This window comes from Carcharodon carcharias, chromosome 30, assembly GCF_017639515.1.
Source record: "Carcharodon carcharias isolate sCarCar2 chromosome 30, sCarCar2.pri, whole genome shotgun sequence".
Taxonomy (NCBI): domain Eukaryota; kingdom Metazoa; phylum Chordata; class Chondrichthyes; order Lamniformes; family Lamnidae; genus Carcharodon; species Carcharodon carcharias.
The window spans coordinates 13,198,480-13,222,833 of record NC_054496.1 but is presented as its reverse complement, the minus strand read 5'-3'; the positions used below and the strand labels follow the sequence as shown (position 1 = coordinate 13,222,833).

The following is a 24,354-nucleotide window of genomic DNA, read 5'->3' as shown; positions in this document are numbered from 1 at the left end:
ATTCATCACTTTGTTGTTTGTGGGAGCTGACGTGCACAAATTGGCTGTCGTGTTTCCTACATTACTGCAATGACTTCAAAAGTGCTCCACTGACTGTAAACACTTTGGGACATCCTGTGGGTGCGAAAGACATTATAGAAATGCAAGTATTTCTGTCAGGACTTTCTTTGGTATTTGAGGCAGAAACTATGTCAACCTTCACAATAAGATTGGATAAGTGGATGAAAAAAATGGGTTTAAAGATATGGGATGGGTTAGTTTGTCTCCATGTTCTAACTTCTATGTTCTATCCCCCCGATAACACTGCATTGTTCTAACTGATCTCTTATGCGTCCTGCACTCCTTTGTTCTGATGGCTGTGCCTTTAGTCATCTAGCCCCTAATTCCACCCTAAATCTCTCTGCAACTCTTAACAACAACAGTTATAACTTGTGTTTATTTAACACCTTTAATGAAATAAACGTCCCAAGACGCTGAATGTGAGCATTATGAAGCAAAGTTGAACACAGCCACAAAGGGCAATATTAGGGCAGTGGCCAAAAGCTTGGTCAAAGAGGTAGGTTTTAAGGAGTATCTTAAAGGAGGAAAGAAGTAGTGAGCAATGAGATTTAGGGAGGAAATTCCAGAACATAGGGCACAGGCAGCTGAAGGGGTAGCCACCAATAGTGGAACATTTAAAACCAGAGAGGCCAGGATTAGATGAGCACAGCTAACTCAGAGGGTTGTCGTGTGAGCGAGATAGGGAGGGGCTAGGCCATGGAGGGACTTTGAAACAAGGATGAGAATTTTAAAATCGAGGTATTGCTTGAGCGGGACATAAGGTAGGTCAGTGTGAACAGGGGTGATGTGTGACAAATCCTCCTTTAAGATGCTACTTAAAATCCACAAAGTTTTAAATCACCTGTCCTAATGCCTCCCCCTTGAGCTCAGTGTCAATTTTTGTCTGAGTTACACTTCTATGAAGTGCCTTGGGATGTTTTACTACCTCAGAGGCATGATATCGTTACTGTTATGGCACAGCCAATGGTAAATGCTGAGTTGTTCAAATCCCAAAGGGAAACTTGAAAAAATTGCCACAGCTTGTTTTGCAATTTGTATAAATTTTGAAATGCGTGCCTTGAATTCAGTAATAATAAGACCACCAAGTCTTATAGGCTTTTACAAAACTAGATGAAACATTTATTAGTAAGAGAAATGATTTTAAACACATATATAAATCTACAAATTATTACTATGATAACTTCTAAATCCCCTACTTAAACTGACTCACAGTTACACTTTCGTTAAGGCAATGGTAAGACACACAGATTTTAAAAGACTCAGGCAAAGTGACACACAATACCCTGACCCAGTCAGATCAAAGTGAGTTTCCTTAACTTCTGCTGTTTGAAAACAGCAGCTTGAGGCATAGATGCCGAAGGCTTTTCACATTTGTTAGATCTTAAAAATGCCTACTCTTACGCACAGCCTTTACTCCTTTATACATAGTTTCCCCTTTGAGTGCGAATTCCCATTGTTTCACTATGTCTTTGGACTTTATCGTCCTGATAATAAAAATCTCTCACAGCACTAAGTTTTACCAGTAATCTTTGGGAAAAATAAACATACTGTTTCTAAACTTCACCTGGTTAGATGACACATTTTACCCATCCTTTGAAAAGAATCTAATCTGGTTTGTTTAAAAACGCAAATGCCCTTTTACACCTTACATTCTAGACTTCCCCCATGTTTACCATGTTTACATCAAAGCCTTCAGACCAGCTGCTTTAACCCAGTTAAGTCTCACACACAGTCAGAGACACATATGGACACAGATGCCACTATTTTACAATAAATTCGAATAAAGTTATGAGAATTATGTTTTCCTGACAGTTATGTATTTCTGTGGTAATAGCTTGCAGACGCGTATTGTTGAGGTTCACACGTGAAAGATGGCCACTTGAATGAGGCACTGTAGGTGACTGATGCCCGTGGAACCCATATCTCAGTTAAGATGCAGCCGCTTGGGGAGAAGTAGAGAAAAATAGACATGGCATTGAAAAAGCAAATCCTGTAAGTGCCACTTCTAATTGCTCGTATGCCCCTTCACATTGTCACTCGCACATCAATAATTTATTGGGAATAGGTTGTCATTTCCTGCTGCAGTGGATTCTTCTTAAGCCTGCAACGCAGTAAGTCACCTCCAGGTTCATTTCTACAGACAAATATTCCATCATGCTCTATCTAGTTCACGGTAAAGTTTCTCCATCCAAACGTTAATCTTTTTTTTTTGGAGCCTGCAGTAGAGGCTGAACAAAGGTCAGGGTGAAAGTGAGTGTGCATCTCCCTTTACAGATGCCTTAAGTCTTTATGTGACTTCCCCGTTCTTTTATTGTCCTGTTTTCCTCTCCTCATTTCTTACTGTGTGCTCCTGGCTAATGGCCTTGACAAATCTAATGTTACTTTGGCGTCACTGTTTGCTGCCTGTGTTTTTTTTTAAAAATCTTCATTCTTGGGATAATGGGTGTCCCTAGCAATGTGAGCACTTACCCAGTTACCCTTGCCCTTTGCGGAGTGGTGCCCCTCAAGCTAAGAGTTGCCAAAATTGTCTTTCTTTAATGGAGAGAGATACCTATGGCTCTTTGGCATTACAGCAATGATGTTGATGTGCTCCCCTTGGAAAAGTCCTGATGAGCAACTTTCTTGAACTGCTGTAGTCCATGGGGGTGAGGATGCTCCCACAGCGTTATTAGATGGGGAGTTCCAGGATTTCGATCTAGCGCCAATGAAGAAATGGCCAAGCCAGGATGGTGTGTGTCTGGGAGGAGTATTTGGAGATGATCATATTGCCGTGCACCTGCTGTCCTTTTAGTTGACGGAGGTTGTGGGTTTGGGAAGCGATGTTGAAGAAGCCATGATGGGTTGCTGCAGTGCATCCTGTGGATAGCACACAGTGCAGCCACTGCACCAGCAACTGAAAGCACGAGACCTGGTAGTATCAACAATCAAGAAACCCAATAAAGAAGCAACCTTTATTAGGACTTTTATCCAAGACTTTGGCAATTCATTTTTCTTTTAATGTTATTTACTCCATTAAGATATATTAATGACTTGGATTCAGGGATAGAAGGTACTATAGCTAAATTTGCAGATGACACCAAAAGAGGTGGGAAAGTAAGTTGCAATGAAGAAATAATAAATTTACAAATGGATATGGACAGGTTAGGTGAATGGGCCAAAGTTTGGCAGATGGAGTTTAACATGGATAAGTGTGAGGTTATCCATTTTGGTCAGAAGAATAAAAAGTCGACTTATTATTTAAATGGAGAGAAACTTCAGAATGCTTCAGTGCAGAGGGATCTGGGTGTCCTCGTGCATGAATCGCTGAAAGCTAGTATGCAGATACAACAGGTAATAAGGAAGGCAAATGAAAATTTGGCATTTATTGCTAAAGAAATAGAGTATAAAAATAGGGAAGTGTTGTTGCAACTGTACAAGGCATTGGTGAGACCACACCTGGAGTACTGTGCACAGTTTTGGTCCCCTTGACTTGAGGAAGGATGTAATTGCATTGGAGGAGGTTCAGAGGAGGTTCACTAGATTGATTCCAGAGATGCGGGGCTTGTCTTAAGAGGAGAGATTGAGCAGTTTAGGCCTATACTCGCTAGAGTTTAGAAGGATGAGAGGAGATCTAAATGAGGTATATAAGATACTAAAGAGGGTAGACAAAGTAGACGTGGAGCGGATGTTTCCCCTTCTGGGGCATTCTAGAACAAGAGGTCATAGTTTTAGGCTAAGGGGTGGTAGATTTAACTCAGAGATGTGGAGGAATTACTTTTCTCAAAGGGTCGTGAATCTGTGGAATTCACTACCTCAGAGCGTAGTGGATGCCAGGACGCTGAATAAATTTAAGGAGGAAATAGACAGATTTTTAATTAGTAATGGGTTGAAAGGTTATGGGGAGAGGGTGGAAAATTGGAATTGAGGCCAAAATGAGATCAGCCATGATCGTAATGAATGGCGGGGCAGGCTCAAGGGGCTGAATTGCCTACTGCTGCTCCTAGTTCTTATGTTCTTAAGGTAACACCAGTTAGATGAGGTCAGTTCTATCTGATAATGTTGCTGATTGTGGAGCTAACACCGAAATGGAAAGTGATAGGAACCCAACTCCTATTGGGCTTATCAAAGGTACTGACATAATGTACAATTAGTTTTTGTGCAGTTTTTTGTGGCTTTGGAGATCTGAACAAAATGTCTTTAGGGAAGTTATTATTTTGCATATTAAAGGATCATAGAATCTTTTAGTGCAAAATGAGGCCATTCAGCCCATCTCTGTGAAAGCACTAGCCATTTAGTCCTATTTCACCATTGTTTCCCCATAGCCCTGAACATTTCCCCTTTTCAATTATATAGCTAATTATCTTTTGGAAGGTACTATTGAACTTACTTCCATCACCCTTCAAGCAGCATGTTCCAGATCATAAAAAATACATTTTAAAATAATTCTCATCTCGTCTCTGGGTCTTTTGCCAATTATCTTAAATCCATCCCCTCTAGTTATTGACCCTTCTGAAAGTGGAAACTGTTTCTCCCCCTCTACACAATCAAAACCCTTAATAATTTTGAACATCTCTATTAAATCTCCCCTTAACCTTCTCTGCTGTAGCTTCTATATAAGCAAAGTGTCCAATCCCTGGCACTTCAAAAATTAATGGGTATAAATGCTTAGAGCTGTAATCATAAGGTGCGATTTAAACAACAGCTTTTAATCTCCTTTGCTTCATGTCTGCTACTCCTGTTAACCTTGGTGGTGTATTGGACTGTGGGCCATCATTTTTTTATTCTGGCTTCTCAATGTTAAAAGAAGTAGGCATTTTACCATATTTGGTAGTTGGATCTTTAATGGTCAAGTTATTTTTTTTTTGTTGTGGTGAAGAGATCCATGAATGGAACACTGCAGATGTGAAAATTGATTATAAGCTGGATGGGGTTAATCACTTGGCTTTAAACCAGCTTCACATCGATAGCCCATACCTTTCAGTTCAATGATTGGAGCCCAGAAGAAATCTGATGCAATTCTCTTTTCCCACTGTCACTTGCAAATGCTCTTGTTTGATTCATACATTCAGCTCACAATCTGCGTTTAAGACAAACTGTGTTTAAAATGATTAAAGGCAGATAGAGAAAAATTACTTCCTCTGGTAGCTGAGGCCAGAATGACCTCAAAATCAGAATTAGAGTCAGGCTGTTAAGGGGTAATATCAGGAAGCATTTCTTCACACAAAGGGCAGTGGAGATGCAGAACTCTCCCCTGCACCCCCCACCCCAACAAAAAGCCACTGAGACCAAAGGTCAATTGAAAACCAGGATTAATGGATTTTGTTCGGCAAAGTCATGAAAGATCATTGACCCTGAACGTTAATTTTGTTCCTCTCTCCACAGATGCTGCCTGACCTACTGAGTATTTGCAGCATTTCCTGTTTATCTTTCTGGAGTCTGCTCAATGCGAACTTGAGCAATTTATCTGTTAGTGAAGCACTTTTACAGTCTTCTGGCCTTAATGTTGACTTAGATCATAATCACTGCTTCTAGACTTGAGATGCTGGTTGATAGTTCTGCACTGACCATTTATACTATCCCCGGACCCATCCATTATCCTTTTACTTGTCCCATTACCGCCCTCTTTTATCTTACACCATCATCCCTTTTGTCGTTTATTCCCTCCTGACCTTTACCCTATAACAGACCTCCACTTTTGGTCTTCCCTTTACCCTGGCTCTGCACTTTAAAAGCTGTTAAGTCTCTAATTTCTTCCAGCTCTGACAAAAGCTCATCAGCCTGAAACGTTAACTCTGTTTTTTCTGTCTCTTGGAGGCTACGTGAGCTGCTGAGTATTTACACACTGCTTCTATTTCATATTTCCGGCAATCAGAACATTTCTCTCTTATGCTAACGTAAATATTCTCATATTCACGGCTTCATGAACAGCCAGGGGATGACGATCGATGGCCATTGAACCAACCATAGTTGTGAATCAGCATCTTTAGGACTGGGGAGAGGCTTGGATAGATAACTTGGAGAAAAATGGCAAAATGAAATTGCATTGCATTACGTGCTATAAGCCAGTGCCACAGAAAAGGTTGGAGACAATGCTTATAAACTGTTGGGTTTATGAAGTTGTGTTAACCCGCCCTGGTGTTATTACCTTGCAAGCCACTCCAAATTGTGTCCTGTAATTTGAGTGAGTTTTTGTTTGTGAACTCTGAATACTTAAAAAGTTTAAGACCCAACAACAATTGGAAGGAGCCAGAGCTATTGCCCCTTGGTTCCATGTGTAAATGTGCCGTGTGTTGTTGGTCCTGAACTTCATGGACCAGAAGTTCTAAGTTTGCATTGAAGTCATGAGGGCAGCATCTGGAGGGAGCTACATTTGGCCTTTCACTCCATGGACTAGGGAGGGTAATTTCAGCCACCTTTCCCACTATCTAGTGTCGGAGAATGGGAGGAGTAGATGGCATGTAAGGAGGGAATCGAGTTTGGCGGTCAAAGATAAAAGAAAAATACTGCGGATGCTGGAAATCTGAAACAAAAACAGAAAATGCTGGAAAAACTCAGCAGGTCTAGCAGCATCTGTGGAGAGAGAAACGGAGTTAACGTTTCAAGTTCATATGACACTTTTTCAGAGCTCTGCAGTACAGATGCTGCTAGCCTGTTGAGTTTTTACAGCATTTTCTGTTGGTGGTCAAAGAACCAGTCAAAACCTACAGTGTGGGCTCACAGGCAGAGAAAGGGCACTTGGGTGCAGTCATGGATGTCTACTGTCTCCCTTGGAAGTGAATTTACCATTGACGTCCCATCCCAGAGATTTAAGCAAAAAAAAAATCTTAACAAGGCACTCCAGTGCAGTACTGAAGGAGTGATACACTGTTGGAAGTGCTGCCTTTTGAATGAAACATTAAACTTGAGGCCCTGTCTACTCTCTCAGTTGGAGTACAAGATCCCATTGCACTATTTTGAAAAAGAGCAGGGGAGCTCTCCCCAGTGTGCTGGCCAATATTTATCCCTCAATTAACATCACAAAAACAGATTATCTGATTGTTGCTGTTTATGGGGGTTTGCTGTGTACAAATTGGCTGCCACAATTCATACATAAAAGTGAATACACTCTAAAGAAGTACCTCATTAGCTGTGGAGTGCGCTGGGATTTCCTGAGAATGTGGAAGATGTTATATAAATACACAGCTTTCTTTCAAAAACATCTCCAGGATTGAGAAAAAGATAAACAATGCTTTGTTTTGTTAAAAGGATGATATTTAATAACACCTGACCTCAATCTGTAAAGGATGCAGGTTGCTAAGCCGAAGCTATTTCAACTCACTGCTGATGTTGCACACGCTGTTGAAAATCTCATTCCCCCGGTGGCTCCATGCTGCAGTTGCAGCAGCTGTCAGAACCAGCACATCCATTCAGGCAGAATTGTTCTGGAAGCTTCCATCTGGCAACATGACACAAGATCTTCACAGACTATCGATTGGCAGAGAGAGAGAGAAGAGGAGAAAAAGCATACACCTTTTATTTCTGTGGCGCATCGCATGCTGTAAGCGTGAAAAAATGGTCAGGTTGTTATGAAGGGATGGAAACTTTCTCTGAAGTGGAACTCAACTGAAGCTTTTGTAAATTATGAAATTTAAATACCCAAATGAAATTCCACACCTATAGATGGTGCCACATCTGTGTCACATACAGATGCATTGTGGAGACAGTCAATTCACAATACTTTTTCATCTGATGGGTGTATTTCCGTTTGTATTCATGTTAGCTACCTCTTTATTGTTGACATGTTTCCCAAGACAAATAGTCCCACTCAAATTAGTTAAAGCACTGTGCAATTATTTTTAAAACATTTGTTTATTCAGGGGATATGGATGCCACTAACAAGAGCAGCATTTATTGCCCTTGGGAAGATGGTGGTGAGCTGCCTTCTTGAACTGCTACAATCCAGATGAAGGTACCCCACAGTGCTCGTTTTACTTTCATACTTGCTGGGCTTACTAGGGCATTTAAGCATCAAGCACATTGCTGTGGGCTTGGAGTTACATATAGGCTAGACTAGATAAGAATGGTAGGTTTCCTCCCCCAAAGCACACTAATGACAGAATCATAGTTTCGGGGTCACCATTACTGATACCACTTTTTCATTCTGGATTTAATTAATTGAATTTAAATTCCCCAACTAGCGTAGTCAGATTCGAACTTGTTATGCCTGTGCAGTTGGTAAAGCTGAGTTATTTAAAAATCCCATAGGGAAACTTTAAACAACTGTCAAAACCTATCATTTTAAGTGATATGTTTGAGATGCAACTCTAAATTCAGAGATCAGACCACCAGTTCTCGAGAGGTTTTATATTAAGCTAAATTAAACATTTTATGAATTTATACAAGTTAAATATATACACCTGGCTACAAAGTACTACAATTATAACTTTTAACAAATTCCTAACCTAATCTCCATTAAGGCAAACAGCAACTCATAGACCTAACCAGACACCAGGCAAAGTATTTTCACCTTACGAATTCAAAATGAGGTTCTTTTCACTCTGGTTCCTGTGGGGACAGTTGGAGGGTTGCAGCTGCTTTTGATCTCACATTGTCTCTGCTCTAGGCACAAAACTGCTGAAGTTATACCTAGCACAGCCCATTGAATATAAATTCTCATTGTATCCCCAGCCTCTTCTAACAGTAAAACCCCTTTCACAGTATCAATTTTATTAGCAATATAAATCTGCTATTCACCCCACTTCTTGAATGCTCTATTCAAAAAATGCAAATACACTCTATCTCTCTTACATATCAAAACTAGTATACATCAAAGCACCCAGACCAGCTGGTTTTAATCCAATTAAGACACACCCTCAGACTAAACCTCTATTTTAAAAGAAAAATATTTTCCAATAATATTATATACATTAATAGCTTCATGTAATAGCTTACAACCCACATCTCTAGATAGTCTGAGCTTTGGGATAACTAAGTCCAGTAATATAACCACAACGCCACCATTGCTTATGAATCTTGTCACATGAGATAAATTGAGATCAACAAATTTGCTAAACTGATGAATGGAAATTTCTTCTTGGTGCCAGTGGATCTCCAGTGGTATTGGTCAAGGTGGATTGTAGGACAAGGTGTAAATTCAGTAGATGTAATATATATAAAAAGAGACCAAAGGTGTCAAGTAGACCTGGGCCTTGGCACAAGTCAGGAGTGTGATGGAATACTCTCCACTTGGCTTGATGAGTGCTGCTCTAAAAACACTCAAGAAGCTCAACACCATCCAGGACAAAGCAGCCACTTGGCCAACACCCCACTGCCACCTTAAACATTCACTCCCTCCACCGCCGTCGCACTGGTAGCAGTGTGTGCCATCTACATGATGCACTGCAGCAACTCACCAAGGATCTTCTTACAGCACCTTCCAAACACGTGACCTCTACCACCTGGAAGGACAAGGGCAGCAGATGCATAGGAACATCACGACCTGCAAACACCCCTCCAAGCCACACACCATCCTGACTTGGAACTATATCGCTGTTCTTTCACCGTTGCTGGGTCAAAAACCTCGAACTTCCTTATTAGCATTGTGGATACACCTGTACCAGATGGATTGTAGCAGTTCAAGAAAGCAGCTCATCACCACCTTTTCAAGGGTAGTTAGGGGTGGGCAATAAATATTGGCTTAGCCAGGGACACTCACATGCCCTGAGTGAATAAAAAATTGTAAATAATCAAATGGATACATGGACAAGTAGATAGATGTCAATGTCTTCCTGGAAATGTAATATGAAAAATACCCCTGCCCATTATGAGTGAGTTCTTATGGTCAGTGGTTGAGACATTAAACTGAAGACCTGTCTGCCCTCTCAAGTGGACGTGAAAGATCCCATGGCACAATTTATAAGAAGAACAGGACAGTTATTCCTGGTGTCCTGGCCAATATTCATCCCTCAATCAACGTCACAAAAACACCTTATCTGGTCATGATCACATTGCCATGTATGGGAACTTCCTATGTGCAAATTGGCTGCGACATGTCCTGCATTACAACACTAATCAATGAAGTACTTATACAAAAGCCATAAATGCTGTGGAGGCTGAAAACCTGAAATAAGAAACCAAAAACAGCTGTAAAACTCAGCAGGTCAGGTAGCATCTGTGGAGAGAAACAAGAGTTAACGTTTCAGGACCATGACCTTTCATCAGGTGAAACCTTACAACTTTTTTTTGTTCTTATTCCAATAGAGTACTTAATTGGGTGTAAAGCGCTTGGGGAAGGACCTGTAGTCCCGAAAGGCGCTATATAAACGCAGATTTCTTTTTTATAATCTTGCAGGGTGTAGGTGATGCCATCCATTCTTATTTTGGTATTTTTGCAAGATGGGTCGAGTGAAAAAAGGAATTAGGGGAGGACCCTCCTAGCTCAAATATTCACTATCTCAGAGCACTTGTTAACAATGCACGCCAGGGCCAAGGCTGGGTTTGCACTTGGGAGGGGTCCACGCGGAGCGGGGAGAGAGAGCGCGGGAAAAGGTACCAGGTATGAATCAGATGCGTCTGCGTGGCGGCGTCTGACGTCACAGGAACGCATCGCGGTCACGCGGGTGAGGGGCGGTGGTGCGGCCCTTAGCAACGGGCCTGGGCAGCCAGAGGCAAGAGGCAGCAGGCTCACAAACTCCCTAATTCCTATGTACCTATAGTTTATAGAAAATAAATAAAAGGTAAGGCAGCAATACAAGTGGGTTTTGGTGTCGTGCAATGACAATTATCTGGAACTAAATGCATTTCAATAATTGAACAAAACAAAATTGTCTAATTCACTGTTTAATAATAAGCACATGTATGTACCTGCAGGGCTGGTCAGCGCAGGTTTATATGGCCCAAATCAGCCAATGCACACCACTGTACTGTTCCAGGCAGGAAAATGAGTTCCCTTTCTCCACCCTCCCCCCCCACCCACCCACCCACCCACCCACCGACCGCCATTTGACTATCCCAGTGGTGGAAGCTGTTTCAAGGGTAACCCAGCTCCATGCATGATTGACCCCTAGATGGATGGGCCATCTAGGGTGTGTAGCTCACCCAACCAATATTATCTTGGCGGCCTGGGAGGTGCTTGCAAAGCAATCCAGAGTTGAGTACAGCAAGAAAATCCAGCTCTTTGCGATATTTCTACCCCTGCAGGTCTCACTAGGAGCCAGTCAATCGTTCTCTGGAATGCCCATTGCAACAGGAGGAGACTATTTAGCTCCTCCAGCTGGTTATTCTGTTAAGTGATCTGCCATATCGTTGTCTGATCTGTGACCTAATTCCACATAACTGCCTTTGTCCCATGTCCCTTAATACCTTTGGGTTAACAGAAACCTATCAGTCACAGATCTGAAATCAATTGCTGTTTACAGAAGAGAGTTCCAAACTTCCTCCACCTTTTGTGTGTAGAGGTGTTTCTGAATTTCTCTTCTGAATTAGGAATTCAATTATAGGACTATTGAGTTTGCCACAGAGGGCTGGTTTGGTTCAAAACTTCTCCTGCTCCCAGTTGAGCGACAAAGCAAACAAATGTAAATTATGAGTGCTTCCTTTTAAAATTCCATAGAATCATACAGCACAGGAGGCCATAGAGCCCATTGTTCCTGTCGCATTGCTTTTTGAAAGAGCAGTCGCATTTGGCCCATTCATTTATTCTTTCCCCATAGCTGTGATATAGAATTTTATATCCTGAGACTGACAGGCTTGTTCATTCTAATTTGAGGTGCTGGGCCTTGATTGCTTTTTCTGCTGGAGTGTGATTCATGGACCCCTGCTGATCAGTACTGACTTAGGGCAAAAGTAAAATACTGCGGATGCTGGAAATTTACAATAAAAACGGAAAATACTGGAAATAGTTAGCAGGTTAGGAGAGAGGAACTGAGTTAACATTTCAGGTCGATGACACTTCATCAGGCCTGAGAGTTGAGAATAGGACTTGGGCAAAGCACCAAATAGATTTTCAGCCCCGAAGAGAGGAGTAAATTAGATGAATATACTTAAACCAGTGGTCTGTTTTGATTATATCTAATGCAAGCTATTAAAACTGCTTATTGTTTTAGATCAGGATGGCTGACAAGGTTTATGACAGTGAGCAAAAGGTGGGAAGCGTTAATGAAAGCACACCACAAACTAGTGGCTGCAGGAAGAATCCTTACACAGAGGTGGATTCAAGGTGAGGAATGGAGTCGTTCTGTTTTTAATGGGCGAACGGAAGGCAGACTGATCCACAATGTGTTGTATGTATCAATAGTGCTGGAACATTTGCTTTTGGTAGTTGGGTGCATTCTATGCAGCTTTGTGGGCCACATGACCTAGATTTTCCACTTGAGTTACACCTGGGTGTGTCTGTTGGATTTTGCTGTTATTTACACAAAAGCAAATAGATGCCAGGAATGTATGATGATCAGTGTAGTTATTAGTGTCTGAGGAGCCTTTTAAAATTTAAATAGCCATAAAGTTCATGCACTCAATCTGAGATCAATCAGTTGCTTGTCGAGTTCCAGTTTTAAAACTTTGCTACTTTAAAAAGTATATGCTTTAGAAGGGCAGACAGAGGCAGTGAATTCCCCTGAGGTGATTATTTCTCTCATACTTCCCATTTTTGGCAGACCTGTTTAAGGTTAGGAATGGGGGGTTAAAGCTTAATGAAGATTGGTGTATTTTACTGGAATAAAACACCTGGTATTTATCATACAGGGCTATATTTTTCCTCTGATATTTAATATAAAAAAGCAGATGTGAGCTGGCTATAAAATATTAGAGGGAAGATTCACTTATGAAGGACTGATAAGGCTTTGTTAAAGGGTAGTAATGAGGAAGGTGTGCGGATGTTCCTGGAAAATGAGGGCATATAAACCAAACACAAGTCTTACTCTTGGTGTTACTTTAGCAAAGTTAAAACGTTGAGCACGTTAGCAAATGTGTAAATCTATAAATAGTTGCTTGGTAGTACAGGAAGTGCTCGACTTTACGATGTTCGAGTTGTGACGAACGGCACTTACGACATTCATAAATTGACACCCTGTTTTGACTTTCCCCTGTCGGTTTCAACTTTACGATGCCAAGCTGGCAAACAAGTTGAAACGTTCATACATGCACATCAATGTTCTGCGCCGCCCATCTTCCTGACTCAAGATGCTCAGTTGCTGTTCCGATGCTGTTAGTACAGGACTATACTATATTTCTATGTGTATTTTTAGCTGCTTATGTGATTTTTATGTCAATATGATTGCTATTTACAACATAAATACGATAACGTGGTGATATTACTCATCCATACTGATAAGAATTCAAAATTCTGGGTTATTTTGGTGAAAATAGGGTTGGTTCAGGAATCAATCCCCCATTTATAACATTGTTCTTATGGGAAAGTCAGTAGGAGGTTACGACATTTCGACTTACGACACAGTTTTCAGGAACCAATTGTGTCATATGTCCAAGGACTGCCTGTGCATTACTTGAGCGTTGTTGAAAAAAGAGACATGTTATCGAAGCTTTTCATCTTGCACTCATCAGGACACAAATCTCAAAGGGAACAACAATCTATTCTTCATGAGAAGAGGTTGCTGATTGGTTGGCAAGTGGACTCTGATTGGTAAAGGTATTGCCATGGAGAATACACCAGGGAACAGTCCATGCATTGCAAGTCGAAATGTTGTAACTTAGAACAGTGTTATAAATGGGAGATTGGTTCCTGATCCAAGGCCCAATACCCTATTTTCACGAAAATAACGAAGAACTTCTTACGCAATCAATTATAGATGAGTAATATTGCAACATTGTTGTATTTATATTGTAGATAGCAATTATATTGATGTTAGAAAAAAGTCACATAAAAAGCTAAAAACACAGCCATTCCCTGAAACGCTAGGGAAAGTTTTTCTCCCAAAGGTTGGAGTCAGTTACAGGACGGTAATGTCATTGAGAGAGTGATAATAAACTGCAAGGTCAAAGCAAGGGTCAAAGATGTAATTATGCATGCATTCAACCATTGGAGTCAGCCCTTCAAGTCCTCCCCGCCTAGCATCCAACCACATTCTGAACACCTTTAAAAGTATCTTTACCATAACTAGCCAGATAGCCCAGCAATTATCACTTTAAGTCACTTGGTAGTACAGAACCTAAGTATAGCATTCTCCATGGCAGCACCTCTACCAATCACAGTCCACTTGCCAACCAATCAGCAACCTCTTCTGATACAGTATAAATTGTTGTCCCCTTTGAGATTTGGTATTCTTGTGAATGTGTCTAGATGAGTGCAGGATTGAAATCTTTGACAACATGTCTCTTTTTTCAGCGATACTTAAATCTATAAGGTCTAACATTTTCTAAGTATGTCACACACTCCTTGTTTGGGCATCACCATTCTCTGACACATAGTAGCATATGCAGCTGCATCTTCCTCCAATTCCTGCATGTATATCGACAGTTTTACTAACACATTTGTTAATTCATTTTGCTTGACTTGCCGTGGACTAAGCCACAGGAAGTTCACTCATATTAATTAAAAATATTGTAAGTATAAATCTGATATAGTGCTAAAAAGCCACATATTAAATAAATATTTGTCTAACTCATATCTTACAGCTGTTCCTCCATGTTAAGTACACAAATTATTAAATTTAAATAGTACTTTTGGAGAACATACTTATTTTTCCATCAGCAGCGGGCATAGAATAGCCTGTTTTCCAGGAAACAATCAGAAATACTTACTTGATTGACTCCAAGCATATTTTTTAATATGCTTTTCAAATCCTTTCAGCAAAGATATACACCTCACCATCTTGCAACCTCCAACACATCACAAACAATTATGTGAGGCATTTGCTAATAAGAAAAATGTCTCGCGTCTAGCAGATACCTGTCCTACTCGATCCTGAATTAGCTTTCTCCTACCTCTTCAACCTTGCCCCTCTCTGTATGTTCCCTCTTGCTCTGTTGAAACCCCAGTCCATGTCTGCATCACCTCTATATTGGACTTTCCTGACAATATCCAAGCTGCCCTCCATGCTTCAAGCCTCCATAAGCTTCCATAGAACCATAGAAAAGTTATAGCGCAGAAAGAGGCCATTCAGCTCATCATGTCTGCGCCGGCTATAAAAAGAGAAAAAAGAAACTAGCTGCTCATTTTTAATCCCACTTTCCAGCACCTGGTCTGTAGCCTTGCAGGTTACAGCACTTCTCATGCATGTACAGGTACCTTTTAAATGAGTTGAGCGTTTCAGCCTCAACCACCAACTTAGGCACTGAATTCCAGATGCCCACCACCCTTTGGGTGAAAAAGTTTTTCCTCATGTCCCCTCTAATCCTGCTGCTAGTCACCTTAAATTTATGTCCCCTGGTAATTGACCCCTCAGCTAGGGGGAACAGGTCTTTCCTGTCTAGGCCCCCTCAATTTTGTGGACTTCAATTAGGTCACCCCGCAGCCTCCTCTGTTCTAAGGAAAACAATTCTAGCCTATCCAATCTTTCTTCATTGCTGCAATTTTCATGCTCTGACAACATTCTTGTAAATCTTCTCTATACTCTCCCAAGAGCAATTATGTCCTTCCTGTACTTTGGTGACCAGAACTGTACACAAGATTCCAATTGTGGCCCAACCAGTGTTTCATACAGGTCCAGCAATACATCCCTGCTTTTGTACTCAGTACCTCGCCCAATAAAAGAAAGCATCCCATATGCTTTCTTTACCCCTTATCCACCTGTCCTGCCACCTTCCCGGGACCTGTGTACATGCACTTCAAAGTCTCTCACTCCCTCAACCCTTCTCAATATCATCCCATTTATTGAGTATTCCCTTGCTTTGTTTGCCCTCCCCAAATGCATTACCTCACACTTCTCTGATTTGAATTCCATTTGCCACTTTAAGCCCACTCAACCAAACCATTGATGTAATTCTGAACTCAACAGCTATCCTCTTTATTATCAACTACGTGGTCAATTTTTGTGTCATCTGCAAATTTTCCAATCATGTCTCCCACATTGACCATTACCCTTTGTTTCCTGTCACTGATCCAATTTTGGATCCAACTCGTCACCTTTTCCTGCATCCCATGGGATCTCACTTTTCTGACCAGTCTGCCATGTGGGACCTTGTCAAATGCCTTACTAAAATCCATGTAGACACATCCACTGCACTACCCTCATCAATCCTCCTTGTTACTTCCTCAAAAAATTCTATTAAGTTAGTAAGACACGATCTTCCCCTAACAAAACCATGCTGCCCGTCCCTGATCAATCAATACCTTTCTAAGTGACAGTTTATCCTGTCTCTCAGAATTGATTCTAATAATTTGCCCACCACAGAAGTCAGACTGACCGGCCTATGATTTTCTGGCCTATCCCTCGTACCCTTTTTAAATATTGGTACAACGTTCGCAGACCTCCAATCCTCTGGTACCTCACCTGTATCTAGTGAGGATTGGAAAATGATCCTCAGAGCATCTGCTATTTCTTCCCTGGCTTCCTTTAACAACCTGGGACACAATCCATCCAGCCCTGTGATTTGTTCACCTTCAAGGATGTCAGATCCTCCAGCACTTCCTCTCTCATTATGCTTATTTTATCTAATATTTCACACTCTTCCTCTTTAACTAGAATTTCTGCATCCTCCCTCTCCTTAATGAAGACAGAGATAAAGTCCTCATTGAGAACCTTGCCCACATCTTCATCATCAATGCACAAGTTACCATGTACATCTCTGATAGGCCAATCCCTTTCCGTAGTTATCCTTTTGCTCTTAACATACTGGTAAAACATCTTTGGGTTGTCTTTGATTTTACCTGCCAATATTTTTGCTAACCTCTCTTTGCTTTCCTAACTTTTTTTTTTACTCCACCCCTATACTTTCTATACTCCTCTAGGCTTTCTACAGTACTAAGCTTTCTGTGACTGTGATAAGTTTTCTTTTTCGGCTTTATCTTACCCTGTATGCTTCTGGATAACCAAGGGGCTCTAGATTTGGCAGTACCACCCTGTTTCTTTGTGGGGACATGTCTATGTTGTGTCCGTAGAATCTCGCTTTTGAGTACCTCCCACTGACTTGACACTGTTTTCCCTTCTAGCAGCAGTATCTAGTCCACTTTTGCCAGTTCACCTCTCACCTTTGTAAAATTTATCTTTCCCCAATTTAGAACTTTTACTCCTGTTTTACCTTTGTCCTTTTCTATAATTATGTTAAATTTAACTGTATCATGGTCACTATCTCCAAGATAGTCTCCCACTGCTACTTCATCTTTTTGCCAGCTTTATTTCCTAAGACTAAATCTAGAATTGTGCCCCCCTCTCATTGGGCTTGCTACATGCTGGCTGAAAAAGTTCCCTTGAATGCAGTTCAAGAATTTTGTGCCCTCTGTGCCTTTCACACTGTTCGTATCCCAATTGATATTAGGGTAGTTGAAGTCCCCAACTATTACTGCCCTATTGTTTTTGCACTCAGTAATTTGCCTACATTTTTATTCTTCTAACTCCCTTCCACTATTTGGGGGTCTATAGTACACTCCTAGCTATGTGGCTGCCCCTTTTTTATTTCTGAGCTCGACCCACATGGCCTCATTTGCTGCTTCATTTAGCATTATCATCCCTCCTCACAGCTGTAATTGTTTCTTTCACTAATAATGCTACACCTCCACCTTTTTTATCCCTCTCGCTATCCTGCCTGATAATTCTATATCCAGGGATGTTGAGTTGCCATTTGTGGCTCTCTTTAAGCCAAGTTTCCATTACAACGATGATATCATGCTAGCATATATCTATCTGTGCCCTCGGCTCATTGGCTTTATTTGCTATATCCCTTGCATTTACATATACACCTTTTAACACCGCCAAATTCCTGTGCTTCTTCTGTCTTTCAGAGTCAGTCATTAATTCTCCATTTCCCATTCCCTGCTCTGAATTTGCACTCAGGTTCCCACCCCCTGCCAATCTAATTTAAACTCCCCCCCAAAACAGCACTAGCAAATCTCCCTGTGAGGATATTCAACCCAGTCCTGTTCAGTTGTAGACCGTCCGGCTTGTATGGGTCCCACCTTCCCCAGAACCGGTCCCAATGCCTCAGAAATCTAATGCCCCACCTCTTACACCAGCTTTCCAGCCACGTTTTCAATCACTCAATTCTCCTATTTCTATACTCACTTGCACATGGGACTGTGAGTAATCCTGAGATTACTGCTTTAGAGGTCCTGCTTTCCAATCTCCTCCCTGGCTCCTTGAAATCTGCTTTCAGAACTTCATCCCCTTTCCTACCTAAGTCATTGGTACCAATGTGGACCATGACTTCTGGCTGATCGCCCTCTCACAGAAGAATAACCTGCAGCCTCTCCGTGACCTCCTTGACCCTGGCATCAGGGAAGCAACATACCATCCTGGAGTCATGTCTACGGCCACAGAAATGACCATCTGTTCTCCTAACTAACGAATCCCCTATCACTATTCTCTTCCCCTCTTCTTTCGCCCCTCCTGTACAGCAGAGCCACCTGTGGTGCCTCAAACTTGGCTCTGTCTGCACTCATCCGAGGAACCAACACCCTCATCAATGTCCAAAACGGAAAACCGATTGGCAGGTGGGACCCAGGGAACTCCTGCACTACCTGCCTGGTTCTCTTGGATTCCCTTCCTGCCTCCAGGCCCATAAGTTGTGGTGTGACCACCTCTCTGAACGTGCTATCCATGTAGCTCTCCACTCAGGCACAGTGCCACTGCCCGCCATTAATAGAAATAGAAATAGAAATTTACAGCATTGAAGGATGCCATTCAGCCCATGATGTGAACGACAGCTGACAATTAGCCATTCAGCCTACCCCTCTTCCTGGCTCTTGATCCATAGCCTTGTAGTTTACAGCATTTCGTGCATATCTAGGTACTTTTTAAGTGTAACCTCTCCTACCCTTTCAGGCAGTGAGTTCCAAATCCCATCCCCTCCTCACCACTGATTTTTCCCCTCAAATCACCTTTACACTTCCTACCCTTATCCTAAATTTATGGCCGCTGGTTTTGCACCCCTCAACCAAGGGGCATAGGACCTTTCTTCCACTCTCTCTAGAGCCCTCATAATTTTATACACTCCCCCCAGCCTCTTATGTTCAAAGAAAACAGCCCTACTCTATGCAATCTTTCCTCCTGATGAAATTTCTCCAGTCCAGGCAACATCCTTATAAATCTCCTCTGTAACCCCTCCCCCTTTCTCTCTATCTCTCTCTCTCACCCACACTGCTGTCACCCCTTGACTGACTTGCACAAAGTCCAGCACAGTTACCAGTGTCCTTTCCTAGTGCCACAGGCTTTTCATATTTCGGAATGTCAATTTTCAAAACCCTCTGCCCTGTTTTCCAACCTCCCCGGGGCTTTGCTGCACTGTGTTTTCCATTCCCACATTCACCTTCCTGTCCTCGAACACTGCTCTACTGCTGGCAGCTGCTTCTTCAGCTACGGCGCTCCTGCCCTTAGGATCTCCCTGCTCGTTTCCTCCTACTTCCTACCCTGCAATTACCTCCCAGCTTTCCATAACTGCCTCTAATTTTCTGCCTTCTCATACCTTGCACCCATTGTATTCTTCCCCCCATACTGTAGAGCTTCCTTGCAGCATATTTCTGCATAAGAGGAACAAGTTTTTATTGTTATCATGATTACTTGGATCTTCTAGATCATAAATTTATGTAAATATATAACAGACCCTAATTATAAATTCATGTCACCTTCAAGGTGACAGGCAACCGTTAAAAATATCTTAATTGTCACATCTTTTTAACTGTGGCAGTAACAAGCATCAGTGGTCAAGGGCTGGAGAGAGAGGGGGAAAGCAAGCATGACTTGTCCCATCACATTTACTGGCATTGAATGCGATTTATCACTTTGTTTGCCTGTCCCACCATCTTATCAGTATCTCTTTGTACATTTCTTTGGTCATCAGGTATATTAGCTGGGACATCAGCACATGCGTGCCATAATTAGCTGTTTTTTTTGTCATTTCTGCCAGTACAATTGTGTATCAGAAAATGTGTAGGCATTGTTTTGGAGGTCAGCCATTAAATTTGGTAAAATAAGAAGGCGTTGAATCCATTTTTCAGATAAGGAGGCAAATGTTGTCCAGAATGTTCATCATTTCAGGCACAGTACATTAAGTAAAGTTTGGTTATGTACTGTGTGCATGTGTTATACTGCCCAACCCTTGATCATTTGGAATATGGAGCTCTTTAAATATCCAAGACAAAGCAGCCGCTTGATTAGCACCCCATCCATCATCAACATGGACTGCAGTGATTCAAGAAGGCAACTCACCACCATCCTTTCGAGGGCAATTAGGGATGAGCAACAAATGCTGGCCTAACCAGAGGTGCCCACATCCTGAATAAAAAGAAAATGGAGTGCCTGGGACACTGAGACTATTGTGTGTAGGAACAGGTGACTGATGTACAATTATTTATTGCTTTTGATGTGCACTGTATCTATTCTAAACCAGTGTGATTCAATAGTTGGATAAATAGCCAAAGTACTTACTATGGCCTGGAAAGGTGCCCTATGATTGAGAGTGTATTGATGCTTATTGCATTCCATGTGAAATTTTTTTGTTACTTTAATGGAGGTGTCAACCTTACATTTAAGGGAAAGTTAGAAAAGTACATGTGGGAGTAAAGAATAGAAGGATATGCAGATAGAGTTAGATGGAAAAGGGTAGGAGAAGGCTAAGGTGGAGCATAAAAACCAGCATGCAGTCTTTGGGTGGAATGGCCTATTGGTAAATTCAATGTGACCTGTTTTTGTGCAAGGCAAGCCACAATTTTAGCAGGAGAGAGTTCTTCCTCTACTTCCACTGTGAAGACTCAAGGCCCCAGACTTCACATCATGTGTGTACCCTTGAATCAGCAACTGGCTTGTGCTAAATTGCACACTGGAATAGCCTACAATCTTGATGCCGTGTGTGTGATTCAGACTTGCACTCAACTGGGGACATTCAAATTTCAACCATACAGGAAAGTTTTCCTACCAGGAGACAGATTCCAGATTGGGAACCAAAGTGACTGTGAGAATCTACCTCAGTGTGATAGTAAATGATGATCCTTGCAGTTCTACATGCCAGATTGTCCATTGGGTTTATTAGCCTGAGCTTGGCGACGCAATAGTTTATGAAACACTCATCAAGCCTCCTTAAACCAGCATCTTCCAAATCCACGACCACTATCATCTAGAAGGACAAGGGCAGCAGACACATGGGAACACCACCACCTGGAAGTTCCCCTACAAGCCAATCACCATCCAGACTTGGAAATATATCGCTGTTCCTTCACTGTTGCCAGGTCAAAATCCTGGAACTCCCTCCCTAACAACACTGTGTGTGTATCTACACTTCATGGACTGCAGCAGTTCAAGAAGGCAGCTCACCATCACCTTCTCAAGGGCATTTAGGATTGGGCAATAAATGCTGGCCTAGTCAGCCATGCCACATCCCATGAATGACTTTTTAAAAATCTCTCTTACGCTAGGGAGAATGGGCATTAATGGGGATGCTCAGTGATGGAACAAGTCACGTTGGTTGAGTTGCTTTTACCTTTCCTTCTGCCCATGGCTCTTGACTGTTGAAGTTTGGGACAGGGTAATGCATTGGCTGAATATCCTTGGCTGCCATATTGAGCCAAATAAACAGGTTGAACTTGGTGCAGTTTGGTTGACGATTCAATCCTCCCAGTCCAAGTCCAGTCCCTGTTTATGTGTAGTTCTTAAATTGTTCTCTTTTTTGAGAGAACTTCCTGGGTAACTTGAAAATTTCTTGTAATTTTACTCACAGAGAACAAGAACTAAATATGACTGGCTAGAGGTGCCTTTGTACAATACTGGAAGGTGGTATTCCTTCCTCTAAAAGGGACAGATGCTGCAGCCGTATTCTGTACTCTAGCTGGAAGGTTTGGGACATATCTGTGCTTTACCTACCTTCATTTTAATAATGATTTATCAATAGGTGTCGTGGTCACTGACTGATCTGTGATTTTATTTTTTTATTGTATTTTATTTTCCTGTAGTTTAGTTGATGAAGTAACGGCAAACTCAGATTTTGAGGATTCTACACTTGATTTCAGTAGCAAGCCCCCAAACTGTTTTGCGGCATCAGATTCCAGTATTGATGCACTATGTGAACAAACAAAACAGCTGGTAAACGAAATAAACAAAAGTAGGATAAAGGACCACAAGTTGATGAGCAACTTTAAGGACACTCTTATTCTGAAGGTATTTATGCATTTCTGAAGCCAATCAACCATTGAAAAGCTGTAATTTATGTAAGACAGCTTTTTTGTGTGAAGAATGTTGTGTGTTTGTGAGTCAAGATAATTATCTCTTTCACAGGACTTTGCTTTTCATGGAATTCTATAGCTCCTGTGAAGAACAGCCTAGATTACTGACCAGCTGCTCCTTGTGGGTGTCTTATGCAGCAAAGGTTCTAATGCAAACGAAGGGATTTCCATCCATGATCGTTTATCTATATATAGGATTGTGGTTAGGAGATGTGTAGAGCAGTCTGTTCAATTCCAGTTCAGACCAATGCTGAGTTTGCTAATCTTAGCTGTTGCAGATGCTACAGCCTCAGTATTCCTAGCTGAGAGAGAGAAAAAATCAGCCAAATCTATCTCCAGATCATTGTCTAGTGTTTCCCTTCTGGAAAGTTCATGTGTGATTGTTGGATGAAAACTTGACTGGTATCAGCCTTGATGATGGCCACTCACTCACTATCAAGACTCGCATGTGAAGACTTGCCACGTGAGTGAGAGGCACGAGGACTGCTGGCAGGGGTAAAATGATTGCCTAGGCTTTAGTGCTGGCTGTGAGAACTGTGGAGAAAATTGGAGAAAGGATATATAACATTTTGTAATTTTTAAGGTTTCAGAATTTTCGAAGAAGATAGAAGAAGGGTTGTTTGAAATCTACAGCAATGAGAACAAATTGATTGAGGACACGTTGCAGGAGCTGTTGAACATCCTAGATAAGATCAGATGTTTAGAGTCCGAAATTAAACAGACCTGCAGTGCCGTGGCGACAGTCTACAAGGACATGTGTACCCAACCAGAAGTATAAGTGATATCTTACGAAATAATGGGCTCTGCAGATTAAGTATTCACATCTTTTCTTTCCTTTTTTAGAGTTCAGTGTCGTAGGTAGAAAAAGAAGCAATTGCCGATAGATTTCTTGATGGCCAGTTGGCTTTCTATCAATTAATGGATTCTTTTTTTTAGAATGCAGTAGAGTTATGCTCTGGACCACAAACTCTGCAACGATCCAGGGCCATGGATCTCTTTCAAAATCCATCCACTTGCACAGGGTTAAACTTGGGCCCCTGTGCCTGGATATAACTATATTTAACTAGCACTCACTCAGTGTGGAATTATACAATGGTTTCTGCTTGGCAGATTTTCCTGTACCAACAATTGTAAAATAAATTCTTGTTTGAAAACTGCATTAGAGGTAGTTGCATCTAAATGAAATACAGAGGCAGTTGCATTGTTGACTTAAACATTGTGTGCAGTGGAATGGTTGATGCACGATCAGAGCCACGATTCTTGCATGGTCTGGTTCCAATCATGACCATGTTGTCAAGGAGTTGTAGATAAATGGATGGCAGCTACAACACCCACACACACACCAGGTACCATGGTAATTTGGGAATTATAAGGGAGGTTACACATGTTAAACTATATAGTAATGATTATAAATTCTGGTGTGTAGCTTGCTTTAAATTAAAGATGTATTAAGAAGAAACATCTGTGTTTTAGAATATTACACGGTCACTAGGTAGTACAGAACTTGAATGTTGCAGAAAAGAGACATGTTGCTGAAGCTTTTCGTCTTGCACTCAACAGGACAAATGCAAGAATGTCAAACATTTACAACAAATTATACCACAGGAGAAAAGGGCGCTGATTGGTTGGCAAATCAACTCCAATTGCAGAAAACAATGGGGAACTATAGGCTGCCTAAACTCCAGGGCAATTCAAAAAAAGTACAAGGCTTGAACATATTCCATTTATTTGCAGAGAATGGGACCCTGTATATGAATATATGTCACTTTTAGTTAGTGTAAATGAGCTTCATTATGACTTGACTGATTATCTTAAATTGGTTATTAGTGTAGAAGCAACATATTGTCTAGAGTTACCTTGGTGGGTCAGTCTCCATGCAGGTGAGATATGTGATACAAAAAAAATTGGGTAAGACCTCTAGAACAATAACAAAAACAGAATTACCTGGAAAAACTCAGCAGGTCTGGCAGCATCGGCGGAGAAGAAAAGAGTTGACGTTTCGAGTCCTCATG

The 24,354-nt window shown here is 41.5% G+C and overlaps 1 protein-coding gene across 1 annotated transcript; it reads left to right on the top strand.

Moving 5' to 3' along the window:
• The first annotated feature begins 10,634 nt into the window (after window positions 1–10,634).
• LOC121271382 (synaptonemal complex central element protein 2-like) lies at window positions 10,635–23,496 on the top strand. The gene is made up of 4 exons (XM_041177356.1): window positions 10,635–10,754; window positions 12,123–12,235; window positions 22,073–22,277; window positions 22,926–23,496. The coding sequence occupies exons 2-4, from the start codon at window positions 12,129–12,131 to the stop codon at window positions 23,118–23,120; spliced, it is 507 nt and encodes a 168-aa protein (XP_041033290.1). The 5' UTR covers window positions 10,635–10,754; window positions 12,123–12,128; the 3' UTR covers window positions 23,121–23,496.
• Window positions 23,497–24,354: the final 858 nt, after the last annotated feature.

Coding starts and splice junctions, on each gene's coding strand:
- LOC121271382 (XM_041177356.1), top strand. CDS start 12,129: ATGGCTGACAAGGTTTATGACAGTGAGCAAAAGGTGGGAAGCGTTAAT. Junction 12,236..22,072: donor TACACAGAGGTGGATTCAAG/GTGAGGAATGGA, acceptor ATTTTCCTGTAG/TTTAGTTGATGAAGTAACGG. Junction 22,278..22,925: donor AGGACACTCTTATTCTGAAG/GTATTTATGCAT, acceptor GTAATTTTTAAG/GTTTCAGAATTTTCGAAGAA.